The 20,539-nt window shown below is 38.2% G+C and overlaps 1 protein-coding gene across 6 annotated transcripts in view; it reads right to left on the reverse strand.

Moving 5' to 3' along the window:
• LOC140739316 (protein FAM13B-like) overlaps positions 1 to 20,539 on the reverse strand; it is a 129,841-nt gene that overhangs the window by 61,559 nt on the left and 47,743 nt on the right. For 5 of the 6 annotated variants that reach the window (XM_073067490.1, XM_073067489.1, XM_073067492.1 and 2 more), the window contains 5 exons: positions 15,609 to 15,751; positions 13,939 to 13,980; positions 8,824 to 8,992; positions 4,969 to 5,075; positions 528 to 585 (listed from right to left, as the gene is read on the reverse strand). In XM_073067490.1, the coding sequence (XP_072923591.1) occupies positions 528 to 585; positions 4,969 to 5,075; positions 8,824 to 8,992; positions 13,939 to 13,980; positions 15,609 to 15,751 (519 nt within the window). The remainder of the gene's footprint in view (positions 1 to 527; positions 586 to 4,968; positions 5,076 to 8,823; positions 8,993 to 13,938; positions 13,981 to 15,608; positions 15,752 to 20,539) is intronic. The other variant, XM_073067491.1, reaches the window with a different exon arrangement.

Raw genomic sequence — 20,539 nt, forward strand, 5'->3', positions numbered from 1 at the left:
CAATAACATGCTGCTGCTACTTTATTGCACCTTTAGTGCAAATGATAAACTTCTATGCCAAGGAGAACCTGCAGGATCCAGTTCATCCAACAAAAGAATTTTGAAATATACTACTTTACCAAGCTATATATTAAATTCATAACTTTTCTTTATTTTGCAATGTTCCTATTGTTTGCTCACTTTTGGCTAAAAGAAGCAATAGCATGTGATGTAAAGGATTTCTCAATTTTCCATTGGATTCAAGACTTTATGATAGTTCTAATTCAAATCTGGTACTTTTCTTAATCCTGCTTCAAATCAATCACTACTTCTAATTACAATATTCTCAAAAAACAACTGTACTCACCTACCTTGGTAAACCAAACTATATAAGCAAACTATATTCCTCTATTTGCTGCTATTTAAATAATTAATAATTATAAAACAATTATTTAAGACAAACAATAAACCTACCCTGAACATTTTAAGTTGAATATCATGCAAAAAAATCACTGTTATATAAAACTTCGCAAAATGTTGTTACTCACCAAAGTTAATTTTGAAGAATTATCCACTCTAATTTCAGAAAGCGAAGTACATTGTTCCCTGCATAGACAAAAACATTTCACATTTTGTCTCTGGCTCGCTTTCAAAAAGTTTTCCAAATGTGACTTTTCTGTATGGTCCCACAGCCAAACAACATACATTGCACAAATATTATTTAAAATTCATCTCACCATAATGTACTATTCTAAAAACCAAGATGGGACATTAAAGCATAAAGAATATGAAACTGAATACAACTTAAACACTCAGGACTACATGTTCAAAAGTAGACTAGCTAAAATGTCTTGAAGTTGTCAATTTTCCACATAAATATCAGCTGACAACTTTAATTATTTGAAAACAAGTTGGAAATAATGAAACAAAATATATTTTCAGAATATTCAGTTCATAATATGTTTAGGTGCAGCTTACAGACCTAAAGACAAACCAAAATAATTCAATTAAACAGGCCTACTGCAGACTACTAAAATTAAGACACAGATCCAGAAATCTGGAGCAAATACAAACTGCTGGAGGAACTCAGTAGGTTGAGCACATCCAAGGAGTTGACCCAATCTCTACAGCGCTTGAGATTGCGGAGACTGTTTGAGAGCTGCTAATAAATGCATAATTTTGAGGGTATTAATAGGGCAAATGCAAGCAAGCTTTTTCTACAGAAGCTGGGCGAGACTAGAACTGGAGGTCATGGGTTAGTTAAAAATGATAGGTGAAATATTTAAGTGGAACCTGAGGGGGATCTTCTTCACTCAGTAGTGTGAATTTTAACAAGCTGCCAGCTGAAGAGGTGGATGAGGGTTCAATTGCAACATGGAAACCAGAATGCAAGAGCAGCTAGTGGAATGGTTGCAAGCAAGGTTAAAGAACTTAGAGCATGGATCAATTATGATATTTTAGCCATTACTGAGACTTGCCTGCAGAAGGGGCAAGACTGGCAGCTCAATCTTCTGGGCTTTCATTGTTTTAGACGTGATAGAGTGGGAGGGATTAAAAGGAAAGGGACAGCATTACTAGTTTGGGAAAATGTCATGGCATTTCTGAGACAGGGCAATCTGAAACTATATGGCTGGAACTGAGGAATAAGAAAGGAATGACAACATTAATGGGATTACATTACAGACCGCCCAAAAGTCAGTGGGATTTAGAAGAACAAATCTGTCGGGAGATCACAAATAATTTCAAGAAACATTAAGTTGTGATAGTAGGTGACTTTAACTTTCCAAATATTGACTGGGAATCCCATACTATGAAAGAGCTGGATGGGAAAGACTGTCAAATGTGTTCAAGAAATACAACTGTTTCAGGAAATTTCAGGAGACGGGGGAGGAGGAGCAGGGGGAGGAGGAGCAGAGCAGGTATAGGCAGCAATGAACAAATGAGGTACATGAGGAGTACCAGAAATGCAAGAGATCACTTAAAGAGGGAAATCAGGAGGGCCAAAAGGTGTTATGAGGTTACTCTAGCAGAGCAGGTGAAGGAGAATCCCAAGAACTTCTACAGACACATTAAAAGTAAAAAGGATAGTAAAGAACAAACTGGTCCTCTTCAGGAGATTATACATTCTCCCTGTGACTGTGTGGGTTTCCTCCGGGTTCTCAGTCCACAGTCCAAAGATGTACCAGTCGGTAGGTTAATTGGTCATTGTAAATTGTCCCATGATCAGGCTAAGATTAAATTGGGAGATTGCTGGGTGGTGTGTCTCAAAGGGCTGAAAGGGCTTATTCCACTCTATCTCATTTTTTAAAAAAAGATCAGTGTGGTCATCTATACACAGAGCCAAATGAGATGGAGGATTTTTTGTATCTGCATTTATTCAGGAGATCGACATGCTGTCCATAGAAGTGAGGCAAAACAGCAGTGGGGTCATGGACCATATACAGACTGCAGCGGAGGAGGAACTTGCTGCCTTCAGGCTGGTTACTTATTTATATCAACCCATCTATTTAACCTTGGTCTAATCACTGGACAACTTACAATGACCAATCAACCTATTAATCGGTATGTCTTTTGAATGTGGGAGGACACCTATGCACTCTCAGTAAGGATACACAAACCTCTTACAGATAGCATCGGAATTGAACTCCAAATTCCGATGCCTCCAGCTGTAATACTGTCGTGCTAACCTCTACACTACGGTGGTGCTTAGTGTGGATAAATCCTCAGGGACTGACAAGGTGCTTCCTTGGACCTTGTGGAAAGCTAGTGCAGAAATTGCAGGGGCCCTAACAGAACTATTTTAAATGTTCTGTTAAAATATTCTTAAAATATTGTTAAAATATGTGTAAATGTTCTTTCGATTTACTAGGATGTTACCTGGGTTTCAGCACTTAAGTTACAGAGAAAGGTTGAACAAGTTAGGTCTCTATTCATTGGAGCGTAGAAGGTTGAGGGGGGATTTGATCGAGGTATTTAAAATGTTGAGAGGGATAGATAGAGTTGACGTGAATAGGCTGTTTCCATTGAGAGTAGGGGAGATTCAAACGAGAGGACATGATTTGAGAGTTAGGGGGCAAAAGTTTAAGGGAAACACGAGGGGGTATTTCTTTACTCAGAGAGTGATAGCTGTGTGGAATGAGCTTCCTGTAGAAGTAGTAGAGGCCAGTTCAGTTGTGTCATTTAAGGTAAAATTGGATAGGTATATGGATAGGAAAGGAGTGGAGGGTTATGGGCTGAGTGCGGGTAGGTGGGACTAGGTGAGATTAAGAGTTCGGCACGGACTAGGAGGGCCGGAATGGCCTGTTTCCGTGCTGTGATTGTTATATGGTTATATGGTTATATGGTTCTTAGCCACAGATGAGCTGCTGGAGGATTGGGGAATAGCTAATGTTGTTCCATGGTTTAAGAAAGTCTCTAAGAATAAGCAAGTAAATTATGGGCCAGTGAACCTTATGTCAGTAGTGGATAAATTACTAGAAAGTATTCTAAGGGAACAGATATTTAAGTGTTTAAAATAAACAGAGACTGATTACAGATAGACAACATAGTTTTGAGCATGGAAGGTCGTGTCTAACCAATCTTTTAGATTTTTGCGGAGGTTACGAGGAAAGCTGATGAAGGAAAGACAGTGGACATAGCCTTCATGGACTTTAACAAGGTACTTTGGCAAGGTCCTTCATGAAAGAGACCAAGATGATTTAGTAACTTCAATCACCCAGGATGAGGTAGTAAATTGGATTCAACATTGGCTTTGTGGGAGAAGCCAGAGACCGGTAAAAGATGATTGACTCTCTGATTGGAGGCCTGTGACTAATGGTGTGCCGCAGGGATACAGATGCTGTTTGTCATCTGTATCAATGATCTGGATAGTAACTTGGCAAACTGGATCAGCAAATTTGCAGATAACACCTAGACTGTGGGTGAGGTGAACAGCGAGGAATGCCATCAAAGCTTGCAGCATGTTCTGGACCAGCTGGAAAAATGGACTGAAAAATGACAGATAGAATTTAATGCAGACAAGTGTGAGCTGCTGCATCTGGGAGGACAAAACAGTAAGCACTGAGAAGTGCAGTAGAACAGAGAGATCTGGGAATACAGATCATATTTCCTTGAAAGTGGATTCACAGATAGACAGGGTTGTAAAGACAGCTTTTGGTATAATACCCTTTATTAATCAAAATACTGAGTACAGGAGTTGTAATGTTATGCTGAAGTTGTACAAGACATTAGTGAGGACTAACCTGGAGTATGGTGTGCAGTTCTGGTCACCTCCCTGTTGTTATATCAATGAGATGAAACAGTATAGAAAAAACTTACAAGGATGGTGCCAGGACTTGATGACTTGAGTTCAGCCTTTTGCTGAATAGGTTAGAACATTACTTCCTGGAGTATTGGAAAATAAAAGGGGATTTGATAGAGGTATATAAAAATATAATGGTATGGATAGGGTAAATGCAGGCAGGCCTTTCCCACAGAGGTTGGGTGCGACCAGAACTAAAAGTAATAGTAGAAGGTTGAAAAGTAATAGTACCAGGTTGAAAAATGAAACATTTAAAGGATAACCTGAGGGGGAATTTCTTCACTCAGAAGGTGGTGCAAGTGTGGAATGGGTTAGCAGCAGAAGTGGAGAATGTAGGTTCAATTTTACCATTTAAGAGAAGTTTGGATAAGTACATGGATGTGAGGGGTATGTAGGGCTATCATCTAGGTGCAAGTTGCTGGGACCAGACAGAATAACAGGTTGGCATGGATGAGATGGGCCAAAAGGTTGTTTCTGTGTTGTAGCACTCCAGGACCCCAAAGATGCTGTAATAAATTCCTCTAGCAGTTTGTGTTGTTACTGCAAAGTACCATCTCTTCCACTAATGTAAAAAGACCTACAATACATATTAAGATAGATACAGTTGTATTTGTGATCTTGTATATAAAGTACAATTCCGTACTTTATGAAAAGTATTTTTTAAATATTTAAAAAGACAAACAAATTACCTTTCTTCTTTATTATTGTTTTCTTCATGTGCAATTGGCTCATTGTCCAGGCTTTCTTCAGGCACATCCACGAGTGGAACTTTGGGAAGAGAATAGCTTTCCACAACCTACAAGACCCCAAAATTAAAGAAACTAATTAAGTCCATCCCAAGACTTATGTATACATTATTTGAAAGATGTGTACATCTTTCACAAGTAGAAGCATCTCTTGGCAAAGCTTATGAATTGCTGTAAGCCTGCTTGCTTCAGCACTTAACACATAAATCCAAATTATTTTTGAAGATACACTTCCATGTGATTCTATTAAATATGAAAAACTGTCAGTTACAATTTTCTCTGATCGAGACTTGTTCAGCTATCAAGAGACCAGCAACCATCAATACCAGCAATCATTTGATGGCAAATGTAAATAACTGCTTTCCCATCTGAGAAAGAATGTAAGTGTAATCCAAAAACAGCTATGATGTCAATTAGCGATTTGCTTCACTGATTTTTGTTAATAAGATTTGATAAGAAATCACTTAATACATTTACCATCATCTGATTTTCCAATTCGCAAAGAAATGCTGTGATAGATTTTAGACTGATTTTGAAATTTAAATCACAATATCTAGCTAATATGTCAAACGTGATTGGGTTCTATATTAAAACACCTATCAAATGATAAATCAAACTGAATTGCCTCGTCTTTTCCCACTGATTGAGGAACGACAAATGGAGTTTAATATGAATATTACAAGGTTTGCATTGTGGGAAGACAAATGAGGGTACCATTTTCATAGTGAACGGGAGAGCCATTACCACTGTTGTAGAACAGAAGGACCTGGTAGTACAACTACCAGGAAAGTGGTGTCACAATTACATGGCCTGGTGAATAAGGTTTGGCACAGTGGCATTCATCAGTCAAGGCACTGAGTTCAGAATCTGTGCTGTTATCTTGCAATTGTACAAGAGATTTCTGAAACTATTTGTAAAATACTGTGTTCAGGTTTGGCCTCCTTGCTATAGAAAAGATGCAAAGGAGACTTACAGGATTATCACTAGTACTTGAGGGACTGAATTGTGGAGAGAGGTTGAGCAGGTTGAGACCTTTGTCTTTGGAGCTTAGGAAAATTATGATATACCAGTATATAAAAATCATGAGGGGCCTAGATAGGGTGAATGCACTTTGTCCTTTTTCTAGGGTTGGGAAATCCAGAACCAGAAGGGCACTGAGTTCAGAATTTGGAATATCATGTTGCAGTTGTACAAGACATTTGTGAAACCATGTGTAGAATACAATGTCCAGTTTTGGGCTTCCTGCTATAAGAAAGCTGCAGAAGAGATTTACAGGATGGCTACTAGGACTTAAGGGGCTTAATTATGAAGAGAGGTAGCTGCTGAGGAACGGGAAGCAAATCATATTTACCAATGCCTTGTCATTGATGTTTATTATTGTGTGGTGCCAGGAAATTAGCAGACAATCTTTATTTTGTGGATGCCCAGCATACAGGTCTCCATCTCATGTGCTTGAGTGAATGTGTCATTTGCATACTGCAGCTCAGTAACTGTAATTGAGGTGATCTTGGTTTTGCAGAAAAGGTGATGTACAGTAGGTTGAACAGTTTTTCCATCTGTCCTGGAGACCAATGATATCCGCAGAAAGCTTGTCATGATAAGACTGAAAACCATTGGGCCAATTATATACAGTGGCATGGAGAAGTTTGGGCACCCCTGGTCAAAATTTCTGTTACTGTGAATAGCTAAGCAAGTAAAAGATGACCTTATTTCCAAAAGGCATAAATTAAAGATGACACATTTCTTCAACATTTTAAGCAAGATTACTTTTATTTCCATTGCTTACAGTTTCAAAATAACAAAAAAGGAAAAGAGCCCAAAGCAAAAGTTTGGGCACCCTGCATAATCAGTACTTAGTGACATCCCCTTTGGCAAGTATCACAGCTTGTAAACGCTTTCTGTAGCCAGCTTTCCATTCTTGTTTGGGGGATTTTCGCCCATTCTTCCTTGCAGAAGACTTCTAGTTCGGTGAGATTCTTGGGCCGTCTTGCATGCACTGCTCTTTGGAGGTATATCCACAGATTTTCGATGACGTTTCCGTTGGGGTACTGTGGTCAAAAAGTTCTATTTTAACTTCATCAGTCCACAGGGCTTGTTTCCAAAATGCGTCAGACTTGTTTAGATGTTCCTTTGCAAACTTCTGATGCTGAACTTTGTGGTGAGGATGCAGGAAAGGTTTTCTTCTAATGACTCTTCCATGAAGGTCATATTTGTGCAGGTGTCTCTGCACAGTACAACAGTGCACAACCGCTCTAGAGTCTGCTAAATCTTCCTGAAGGTCTTTTGCAGTCAAATGGGGTTTTGATTTGCCTTTCTAGCAATCCTACGAGCAGTTCTCCGGAAAGTTTTCTTGGTCTTCCAGACCTCAACTTGACCTCCACCGTTCCTGTTAACTGCCATTTCTTAATTACATTACCAACTGAGGAAACGGCTACCTGAAACCACTTTACCATCTTCTTATCACCTTCTCCTGCTTTGTGAGCACCATTTTATTTTAAGTTTCAGAGTGCTAGGCAGCTGCTGAGAGGAGCCCATGGCTGCTAATTGCTGGGACAAGGTTTGAGGAGTCAGGGTCTTTATAAAGCTTTGAAATTTGCATCACCTGGCCATTCCTAACGATGACTGTGAATAAGCCATAGCCCTAACAAGCTAATTAAGGTCTGAGACCTTGGTAAAAGTTATGTGAGAGCTCAAATCTCTTGGGGTGCTCAAACTTTTGCATGGTGCTCCTTTCCTTTATTTCACTCTAAAATTATACAAAACAAAAATAATACACTAATCTTGCTTAAAATGTTGAAAAGAATGTTTCATCTTTAACTTTATGCCTTTTGGAGATCAGTTCATCTTCTACTCACTTAACTATTCACAGTAACAGAAATCTTGGCCAGGGGTGACCAAACTTTTGCATGCCACTAGCTTTATACAACACCAAGGCAGCATATATTGTAGACACATTTGTTATAATCAGTCTGCATGTCATTATGATGCAGGTCTGAGGAAATGACAAAGTTTTGCAAGGAGTCAAATTTGAAAGAAAATACTGGAGTCACTCTTAGTTGCCTGAATTAAGTGTTTTTGCAAGGTCAATAGAGCCACAGTGTTTGATACTGTCCCCTGAATCTTTCCTTAAGTTGCCAGTGAAGATAACATTCCTAGACCCCCTAGATGGATTGAAATCATGCTAAGTCTTGGGAGGCAGAGATGGTCATGGGGTAAAACTAAGTGTTTCCAGAAAGTATGCAAAAGCAAGTGTGTCATCTTCAGGAATTGTCACCAAGGGAAGGCAGCTTTGCAAGAAATAGGACAGTAACAATTCTCAACTCCCCAATAATTTATGTTGCATCATTTTCCACACATCAGAATCAGGTTTAATATCACCAGCATATGACATTTTTTAAATGTTGTAGCAACAGTATAATGCAATACATGATTAATATAGGGGCAAAACTGAATTACGGTAAGTGTATGTGTATATTAAATAGTTAAGTAATACAAAATCGTAATTTTTTTAAAAATGTAGTGAGGTTCAATGTACATTTAGAAATCAGATGGCAAAGGGGAAGCTGTTCCCGAATTGCTGAGTGTGTGCCTTCACACTTCGGTACCTCCTCCCTAATGGTAACAATAAAAGGACATGTCCTGGACATGTTTTGTCTAACTTTTATCCCATCCTGTTGAAAGATCACCAATCTGAATTGCCAGTCCCATTTTTCTCTCTTCCTAGGTTGTATGATCTAAGTATTTCCAGCATTCAACTTCACAATTCATTTCATAAAATACCTACATCCTTATACTTACATTTTCAACACTTTGGTGCAAATGAGTCCCAAGTACTTCCAATGTACAATTATGTAGTGAATTCTCCTGATCATCATCACCCAAACTATCAGTACGCTGCAAAGTATCTGAAAGGGCTATTTTACTAACACTGGCATTGCAGCTATTATTCTCTTCAGTGAAATCTTCCCTAGAATGTAAAAAAAGAATCAAATAAACTGCATGCAGGTGACAGAAAATTGTTCTTCTTTAAAATCAGGTGCCCAATTCTTTCCCAAATCTACAGTATATAACCATCATGGTAGAGACTGGATAAACTAATTGCATTGATGCAAAATGCAAATTGAAAACTTTTTTATATAAAAGACATTAATTTGATGACAAATAGCCTCTGACAATCAGGTCTTCACCTGTGGCTTAATTACTGAGTCCAGCAGAACAGTTTCTACTGACAGGAGAAGGGGTAGGGGCAAGCTACTGGCACCTTAAAACCAGTCACTTTGGGTAGATGGGACTCATCAACCATGGTTGGCAGTTCATCTCTGAATTCATTCTACTACTTCAATATTAATACCTAACGATTGAACCTTCTGAAAGAACAACTCTGATCTCAAATCTCCACTGCCTTGCAGCTATACTCACTCATGGGGAAGGCTTTGAGAATAAACCCCCGAAGGAAAAATCCAGAGCTGGAGTCCTTAATGCAGTCCAACACTGAGTTCAACATTGACTGGCAACTCCTGAAATGCTGCTAGTGCCAAACTGTATTGGTCTCTGCCATTCCTTTGGGTTCATCAGATGCACAAAGAGGGAGAGCTTGCTACATGGGCAATAGCTTGCTCTCCATATTATACAGCCCTGGCTTGCTTATCTAGACAACTAGGGCACAACATCCATAGTTGACCCTAAATGACGGAGGCCTCATCATCAATTTGATGTTTAAACCAAATTTTCGGCAAAAAGTTAAAACTGAGCTCAAAGGAAGGGAGAATGGGATATAGTTCAGATTACTGTTACATTCTAATTTGACGCTGACTACTGACATCCTCAGGTTTTGTTGACATATCATTCAATACTTCCTCTAGCATTGATTAGCCAAGTAGAATTTATTCAAAATAATTAAAGAAAAATACATAATTTCCTGACATACAAACCAAAGTGAAATTATGTGGACACAATTTGCAAATTTCTCCAATTTCACATGATTTATTTAGATACAAATCAGACTTTTAAATAAATAGTTCAGATAAAACATATCAATATACTTGGTAGTAAAGGGATAGTGCAAGAAAATGGCATCAAGGTAGATCATCCATGACATAGATAAATGGTGAAGAGATCTTAACAGTTCAAATGGCACTAACATTAGTTTCAATATAATTATGGAGAAGGATAGGTCTGGACCCAGATAGGTGAGATTTTTGATTGGAGAAAGGCTAACTTTGAGGAGATGCGAAAGGATTTAGAAGGAGTGGATTGGGACAATTTGTTTTATGGGAAGGATGTAATAGAGAAATGGAGGTCATTTAAAGGTGAAATTTTGAGGGTACAGAAACTTTATGTTCCTGTTAGGTTGAAAGGAAAGGTTAAGAGTTTGAGAACCATGGTTTTCAAGGGATATTGGAAACTTGGTTTGGAAAAAGAGAGAAATCTACAATAAATATAGGCAGCATGGAGTAAATGAGGTGCTCAAGGAATATAAAGAATGTAAAAAGAATATTAAGAAAGAAATTAGAAAAGCTAAAAGATATGAGGTTGCTTTGGCAAGTACGGTGAAAATAAATCCAAAGGGTTTCTACAGTTATAGGATAGTGAGGGATAAAATTGGTCCCTTAGAGAATCAGAGTGGACAGCTTTGTGTGGAGCCAAAAGAGATGAGGGAGATTTTGAACAATTTCTTTTCTTCGGTATTCACTAAAGAAAAGGATATTGAATTGTGTAAGGTAAGGGAAACAAGTTGGGTAGTCATGGAAACTATGATGATTAAAGAAGAGGAAGTACTGGTGCTTTTAAAGAATATAAAAGTGGATAAGTCTCCAGGTCCTGACAGGATATTCCCTAGGTCCTTGAGGGAAGTTAGTGTAGAAATAGCAGGGGCTCTGACAGAAATATTTCAAATGTCATTAGAAACGGGGATGGTGCCGGAGGATTGGCGTATTGCTCATGTGGTTCCATTGTTAAAAAAGGGTTCTAAGAGTAAACCTAGCAATTATAAGCCTGTAAGTTTGACGTCAGTGGTGGGTAAATTAATGGAAAATATTCTTAGAGATGATATATATAATTATCTGGATAGACAGGGTCTGATTAGGAACAGTCAACATGGATTTGTGCGTGGAAGGTCACGTTTGACAAATCTTATTGAATTTTTTTTGAAGAGGTTACTAGGAAAGTTGATGAGGGTAAAGCTGTGGATGTTGTCTATATGGACTTCAGTAAGGCCTTTGACAAGGTTCCACACGGAATGTTAGTTAGGAAGGTTCAATCATTAGGTATTAATATTGAAGCAGTAGAATGAATTCAACAGTGGCTGGATGGGAGATGCCAGAGAGTAGTGGTGGATAACTGTCAGGTTGGAGGCCGGTGACTAGTGGTGTGCCTAGGGATCTGTACTGGGTCCAATGTTGTTTGTCATATACATTAATGATCTGGATGATGGGGTGGTAAATTGGATTAGTAAGTATGCAGATGATACTAAGATAGGTGGCGTTGTGGATAATGAAGTATGTTTTCAAAGCTTGCAGAAAGATTTAGGCCAGTTAGAAGAGTGGGCTGAAAGATAGCAGATGGAGTTTAATGCTGATAAGTGTGAGGTGCTACATTTTGGTAGGACTAATCAAAGTAGGACATACATTGTAAATGGTAGGGCATTGAGGAATGCAGTAGAACAGAGTGATCTAGGAATAATGGTGCATAGTTTCCTGAAGGTGGAATCTCATGTGGATAGGGTGAAGAAAGCTTTTGGTATGCTGGCCTTTATAAATCAGAGCATTTGTAATGTTAAAATTGTACAAGGCATTGGTGAGGCCAAATTTGGAGTACTGTGTACAGCTCTGGTCACTGAATTATAGGGAAGATATCAACAAAATAGAGAGAGTACAGAGGAAATTTACTAGAATGTTACCTGGGTTTCAGCACCTAAGTTACAGAGAAAGGTTGAACAAATTAGGTCTTTATTCTTTGGGGCGTAGAAGGTTGAGGGGGGACTTGATAGAGGTATTTAAAATTATGAGGGGGATAGATAGAGTTGGCGTGGATAGGCTTTTTCCATTGAGAGTAGGGGAAATTCAAACAAGAGGACATGAGTTGAGAGTTAGGGGGCAAAAGTTTAGGGGTAACACAAGGGGGAACTTCTTTACTCAGAGAGTGGTAGCTGTGTGGAACGAGCTTCCAGTAGAAGTGGTAGAGGCAGTTCGATATTGTCATTTTTTAAAAAAATTGGATAGGTATATGGACAGGAAAGGAATGGAGGGTTATGGGCTGAGTGCAGGTCAGTGGGACTAGGTGAGAGTAAGCGTTTGGCACAGACTAGAAGGGCCGAGGTGGCCTGTTTCCGTGATGTAATTGTTATACGATTATACTCTTATTTCTGATTACTATACAAATGCATTCAGTTTGACTTGCATCTTGATAGCTCTTTATCTTTATTTTAAACATACTGTACATGTCAAAAAATTTCTAGAGTCACAACAACAATCCACACAAAAGCCATTATAAAATGTTAGTAGGCAAAAGAAAACCTTTCATAGCACATGCTCATTCTCAGGATATTCAAAGGACTTTAGCAGGGAATTAAGTAGAGAAGTAAAGAGAATTAGCCTCCTCCTTTACAATGAGAAAAATAAACTTTTCTATAAAATGGGAGATAAAAGAATAACATGATCAAATCTTCCTCATGAAGAGAATGCACACATTCTAGCTATTCAAAATGGCAACCTTCTCTGAACAATGGTGCAACTTCAATGTAATATGCCTCTTCATAACAGTTTTAGATGGACTGTAGATATGTCTCCCAAGATGGAAGTTAAGCAAGTCTTAGTTTTACAGAACACAGGAAGCTTACAAAGTAACTGCTATCCAATTACATGGACATTGCTAGTTCTGCATCTGGCAGAACATTCTCATCTCACTCACTATGGCCCTCATTCCCATACTCCCCATATGCTGCACAACTGTTAAACTGACCAGGCCCCCATTTACCACCCTCCCTTTAATTTCACTGGGTTCACTGAGAGAAAAAAAAATGTTATATAACTGAACATTGAATTAAAAATATGTTGGGATAATAATAGGACTTGTATCAATCGTCCAGAAAATCTGATAGTCTTGACACCACTGAAGTCCTCGTGCTCTGATTACCTTTTACCATATGAAGATTGTAATTGTAATTTCAATAATTTAAATGAAACCATTAACATTAGACTTAGTCCTCCATATGTGGTTTCTGTATAAATATAAGCAAGACAAGCTTTTCACTGCAGCTCAGTACATGGGACAATAATAAACCAATTCCAATTCACCAGTGCCCTAAAAATCAAAACCTGCAATCATTTTGTATTCAATTACCTAGACAACTTATTAATTACTGTATCTGCTAGCCAACCCCTTGTGAATCACACAGACCTCTGCAATCACACATCATTTGGATAAATGTGCTTCTTTATGCTTCCTGCCAAAAAGTAGAATTTGGTATTTTCCCTAAATTATAATCAATTTGTCAGACCACTGGCTCTTCAACTTAACTTCTCACTGTCTATTTGTGTCTTCATTGTGCCCGCTTTACAGCTTACCTTCCTACCAATCTTTGTCTCATTTGTAAATTTAACAAGAATTGCTTTAGTCCCTTTATTTAAATCACATATCAATTATAAATTTATTATTTTCCTCCCAAGACATTTCAAAATAGACTTCCTGGTTCCTATAATGAGAGTGGTCAATTGAACCAAATCAGAAATATCAGAGGTCTAATCATTCTGAACAGCTGATTTAAGTTAGGGTGGCAGCAGGAACATTAACATTAGTGTCAATTTCAATAAGAGAAAATTCAGGAATTCCTACTCTTTACCCCTTGGGAGCAAATAAAACATGAAAAGTATTTGTAATTAGGGTTGTTAGGCTACAAAAATGTTGAGTACTTACTCTGCAGGTACAGTCACTTGGTTGACAGAGGAACCATGAGCACTGCAAGAGAAAAGTACAGGGAGTAGGGAAATCGTGCAAAAATGCACAGAAATTGTAAATTTACAAAGAATCCTAGTAATCCTATTAGATTATTGTAGGAAAATAATTCCATTTTTATAGCAATTCTCTTAAGGCTTAGTTCATCAAATGGCTCTTTGGGCAAAGAAAATCCCTGGTTTTTTGAGACTGTAACGCTGGAAAGTTAGCAGATAATTTAGGAATAGAATTCAGTATTGACAGAGACAAATTACCAACTTAGATGCTTTTATATACCTAAGGAATAAATATTGCCAGAAAGAAATTCCAAGCTCTATCTTGAATACGGCTACAGGTCCCAAAGGGCACATACAACTATGCTTCTACATTTTAATCTGACTCAAAGCCTCCAAATTGTGAGCATCCCTCAAAACCTTAAGTACCAGCCCAGACCATGTCCATCCAAGCTTTTACAATATTTGTACCCAAATCAGTGCTACTTATAATAATGTTGTTAAATGTATGTTTATAATAGGCAAGCAAATCTTCCTATCATCCATTCAGAAAAGGAAATACAAATATTAATTTTCACCAAGAGGAATTGAACATTCACTGATGGTTCAGATGGCAAAACAATAACATAAAATAAATTGCTGTGAATGGTACATGAAACTGTATTGCATATTATTTCCAAATCAGCTCACAGGTTGTCTCCATGTTACAGCTTTTATGAACTGTCTGCAACACAAATTGAACATCTGTATGCTTACTCAGCCACCAATAGTAGTTTGCTGACCTCTTGACAATACTAAATCAAACATTTACATTTGGGCAATACTGATCACCACCCATACTCTGCAAATTAAGTAAGGTGTTACTGGACGTTCACCACATTAGTTCTCATTTACCACCTTTAATTATATCCAGGTTTTCATATAATTAACATCAGGTTCATCAATAAAAGGTTACCTAGAAGTTTTATGAATGGATGAGTAATCTGATTATAATGCTTATAAATATGTTCCTTTAGTGAAAATGATGTTTAACATCTAACATATTTTTCTTTGTTGGAATATAGTGTTTATTTCAAGAACCACCTTAAAGCAATGCTCAAGACTATTACTTTCCTTAAATCCTTAAAGAACACTTGCAGTAACCATATAAAAATGTTAACAGAATTCATCTTTAGTCCATACTAACAATTTTCCCTCAACCTATACTGCTGTATTTGCAGAAGAATAAAATGCACCTGACTGAATTATCAATAGAGATGGTAGTTTATAGAAAGCAACTAATGTAAACACTACACTAATAGACAGATTATTACTACACTGAATTAGGAATTTTAGCTTTAATAATGGCACAAATCTAAAAGACTTGATAGTTTAAGCTCAGATGTGAACACTGCACACAGAATTCCTCAAGGAAGGCACAGATGAATACAGCCTTAATGCAGGGAAATAGGATTAGTGTAAATGAGTAAACAGGTCACCATGAATATGGTGGATCAAAGGGCTTGTTTCTTTGCTGTGTAACCATTACTTTCCCTAGAGTTGTACATCAATTCCAAATCAGAGGTGACAAAGAACAAAAGCACAATATACACTGATGTACACTGATATATTCCAGATGATAAGTAGATAATAATTTACCTTGTTGACAAAACAATATTGTCAGATTCAATTATATTCTTGGTCACCAGCAAATGCTCAGTGTTCACCATCAACAACATCCTCTCTTTAGGAAGTTCATCAGTTTGCCCAGTTTTATTGCTTTCTTCACATGATTCAGTAACCTGAAATTTCAAAACATAATACTAGCATCATGGAAAAAACAAAGCTAGTGGCATACTGAGCCAATGTTCCTCTGAAAGAAAAGAAGATATTTTCAGTAGCCAAGCCTTCTGATAGATTCCTACAACCTTCAAATAAAAAAAACTACAGAAAGGTAACATAACAAAAAGTAGTGCTAATTCCAGATAATGCTGACCAAATGCTTTGAAATAAAAACCAAGTGGCATGATGTCATAATAACAATCCTTTCCTCAATGCCAGCAAAGCAAAAGAGCTGGTTATTGATTACAGGAAAGGATCCACTGGATGTGCTCCTGTTTACAACAGTGCTGAGGAGAAGAGGGTTGAGTGAACATCTTCCTCTGAAGGCTAGAGGATTTCGGCACATCCTTTCTGACCCTTACAAAATTTTAACTGATGCATCATAGAAAGCATCCTATCCAGATGTATATACAATTTGATATACCAAGTGCACTGGAAAACACTACAAAAAAAAGCAGCCTCCATTCCATGGACTTTGTCTACACTACCCACTACCTCTGTAGATCAACCAATATAATCAAGCCTATCCACTTAGACATTCTCTCCTCTCCCCATTTCCATCAGGCATTAAGATACAAAAGCCTGAAAGCATGTATCACCAGGCTCTAGGGTAGCTTCTAGCCTGCTGTTAATGACTATTTAACAGTCCCTAGTATGATAAGGTGGACTCTTGACCTCACAATCTTTCTCCACTGCACTTTCTTTGCAACCATAAGACTTCATTTTGCATTCTATTTTTGCTTATCCCTTGTAATGCATTGGATGTGATGAAATTATCCATATGGTTGGTATGCAAAACCAGGGTTTTCCACTGTACTTTGATATATGTGACAACAATAAACCAGGTAACTGGAAAGGTACACAAAAGAACACAATCACAATTATTCTGAGGCACAGCCAGTAATGCAACTGCCTTACAGCTCTAGCAACCCCAGGTCCAATCACAACCTCTGTTACTGTGTGTGAGTTTGCACATTCTCACAGGTTTCCACCAGGTGCTCTAGTTTCTTTGATATGGGTTGGTAGGTTAATTAGCCACTTCAATTTACCCCTACTGTGCATGTAAAGGGTAGAATCTAGGAATCATAAAAATAGGATTAACACAGTATTCAAGTAAATGGATGTTTGATGGTCATCCATTGATGAATGGATGTGCACTGAAGGACTCGCTTCTGTACCTTATATGTCTCTAACATTCTATAAATCACAACCTACAAATAGAGTGAAGAAAATTTAAAACATGGAAAGGAGGATAAGGTTCTGGTAGAACCTTTATAGGCCTGAAAGCCAATTAAAATTTGTATTTTTATTATTGCAGTATTGTTTACATTAATAATCTAATTTTAAATAATGCCAGTGTATGGAACATTTCAGTACTTTAGAAACTCCAAACAAGGAAAGTTGTTTCCACCAATAGGAAACAACTATGGGAACTAGGGGACATGGCCTCAAGATTCAGGGTAATAGATTTAGGTCGAAGATAAGGAGAAATTGCTTTTCCTCAGAGAGTAGTGATTCGGTGGAATTATCTATCCAGGGAAGCAGTCACGGCTACCTCATTAAATATACGCAAGACAGACAGATTTTTTGCATAGCAGGAATATTAAAGGTTAGGGGGAAAAGGCAGGAACATGGAGCTGAGACCATGGCTAAATCAGTCACAATCTCAATAAACGGCAGAGCAGGCTCTTGGGGTCTGATAGCTTATTACCGTTCCTATTTCTTCTATAAAATGCAAACTACTACTGTTGTTTACAAATAGGTAAAAAAGGGGATGGGGAAGAGATGCCATCAAGTTAATAGTACTGAGACACAATCAAAGATAAGCTTGGACAAAAAGATGCTTCCAGAACTATCTTTAAAATGGAAAAATGATGAGAAAATAATATCCTATTAAATGGGCTCTATTAAGGGATTTTTGTCAGAAATAGGACAAACAAAGAGACAAAATATTCAAATAATTAGAGGCAAGAAACATGGGGCAGCAGGAAATTGTAAGTGGAGCAACGCCTTAGAGGAATTCATTAAAACAAGTACTATATTTGCCCCTGACATACCAAGTAGACTAAGAGCCCATGCAAAGAAATATAGTGCCCTGTAAAAACATAGCCCCCACAAATATTTTCACATTTTACTGTCTCATTTTCTAAATTTAAAATATATTGGAGGACTTTTTTGATCTAATCTATAAAACTTTGTGCATCATGTCAAATCAAAAGAAAAATTCCAAAACTTGTCAACAATTTACTAAAAATAAAAAACAAAATTATAAGGCTGGAAAAGTATTCATACCCTTTGTAATTACTATGCTAACTTTCCTCAGATGCAATATATTACCTTACCAGCTCACCTAATGTAGAAAATTAGAGGATTACCTGTTTTCAATGAACTCAGAAAAAATACCCCCTAACTCTGTAAGGTCCAATAGTGTGGTAATTTTCAACATTCCATACCAATGAAGACAAAAGAGCGTTCAAGACTTCATGAAAAAGTGGGATAAAGTGTGAAACCACAGCCACACGGGCTAGGTCAGGCTGCTGCTCTAAACTTAGTTGCCTCAGTAGAATGACCCGTGGAAAAGAGGCTACTGTGATACCAACAGTCACTCTGTGTGAGCGGCAGATGTCAGTGGCTGCAAATACAGATGAAGTTCATGATGCCACAATCTGTAAGGCCTTGCACAAAAAGGGTATCATAGAAGATTGGCAAAGTAGCACCCTGGCTAAATAAAAAGCATTTCCCTGCCTGTAAGGACTCTGCAAAGTGTGAATTAGAAGATACTGTAAAGATGTGAAAGAACTTCTTGTTGTCAGATGAGATGAATGTGGAAATTTCTGGCCTCAACACTAAGCCGTACATATTGTGTAAATCTAATACTGTGTATCAATCAGCTAACACTATCCCTGCTGTAAAGTATGGTGGAGGTAGCATCATGTTATGGGGTTGCTTTTCAGCAGCTGGGACTGGAAATCTGGTCAGGATTAATGGGAAGATGAATGCTGCTAAGTACAGAGAGATCCTGGATAAAAGCTGTTAGCCTCTGCCAGAAAGCTTAAATTTAGGGAGAAAGTTAATCTTTCAGCAGGATAACAATCCAAAGCACACTGCCAGAGAAACCATGGAGTGGCTTCAAATGTAGAAAAGTGATGCCATTGAGTGGCCCAGTCAGAGTCCTGACCTTAACCCAATCGAACAACTCTGGCAAGACCTCAAGATTGTTGTCTACTACCGCAGGCAATGCAGCACCGTGATCATGGACCTTATCGAGATTACGAAGCAGGAAATGTTTGCTATCTTGAAGCAAATTAGGGTAGATATATCCCCAGAGATTGACAACGTGATCCCTCAGACCCTGTGGGAGGCTAGTGCAGAAATTATAGGGGCCCTAGCAAAGATATTTAAAATATACTTAGCCACATGGGTGAGATGCAAGAAGACTGAAGGATAGCTAATGTTGTTCCATTGTTTAAGAAAGTCTCTGGGAATAAGCCAGGACATTATAGGCTGGTGAGCCTGACACAAGTAATGGGAAAGTTAATGGAAGTTATTCCAAGGGACCAGATACATAAGTATTTGGATACACAAAGTCAACCAACTAACCAACTTTGTAAGAGTTTTTTGAAGAAGTTATCAGAAAAGGTGATGAAGGCAAGGCAGTGGATGTTGTCTACGTGGCCTTTACTGAGGCCTTTGACAAGGTTCCACGTTGGAGGTTAGTAAAGAAGGTTCAGTCACTTGACATTGGAGATGAGATAGCAAATTGGATTAGACATTGGCTTCATGGAAGAAGCCTGAGAGCAGCTGTGGATGTTTGCCTCTCTGACTGGAGGCCTATGACTAGTGGTATGCTGCAGGGATCAGTGCTGGGTCTGTTGTTGTTTGTCATCTGCATCAACCACCTGGTTTATGAAGTGGTAAATTGGATCAGCAACCATCAGGCAGTCTCTTAAAGCAAAGAGGCCAATTTCACTCTCCTACACCTGCCCCATCAAGGACTCTTCATCTCATGCTCTCCACACTGGTTGAACACTCAAGTCTGTGTGATCCTTCATTGATTCTGGTATGGTCATTATTCCATAGATTTATTGAGTATGCCCACAAAGGAATGAATCTCAGAGTTGTATATGGTGACATAAATGTACTTTGATAATAAATTTACTTTGAAATTTTAGATTGGCGCTTTATTCCCTCGAACATAGAAAACGGAGGGGAGATTTGATAGAAGTATACAAAATTACAAGGGGTACAGACAGGGTAAATGAAAGCAGGCTTTCTCCACCGAGGTTGGGTGAGCCTACAACTGGAGGTCATGGGTTATGGGTGAAAAGTGAAATGTTCAAGGGGAACATGAGGGGGAACTTGTTCACTCAGATGGTGTGGAACAAGCTGCCACCACGAGTGATGGATGCAGAATCGATTTCAACATTTAAGAGAAATTTGGATAGGTACATGGATAAGAGGGGCATGGAGGGCTATGGTCTCGGTGCAGTACAATGCGATTAGGCAGATTAATGGTTTAGCACAGACTAGAAGAGCCAAAGGGCCAGTTTCTGTCTGTAGTGTTCTGTCTAAATAAAACAACTTAAAATACATCGAGGGTTACAATGAGGTATATTAAAGATTTCAAACAAGTTCAGAAACCCTAATCAAATGAATGAGGTCATCCCAAGCCTGAAGAATAAATCAAAATCAAGACCAAGCTCAGAGGCAGAGGTCACATGCTCTGGCATGAGTCACAATATGCATGA

Source organism: Hemitrygon akajei, chromosome 15, assembly GCF_048418815.1.
Source record: "Hemitrygon akajei chromosome 15, sHemAka1.3, whole genome shotgun sequence".
In the NCBI taxonomy this organism is placed as follows: Eukaryota; Metazoa; Chordata; class Chondrichthyes; order Myliobatiformes; family Dasyatidae; genus Hemitrygon; species Hemitrygon akajei.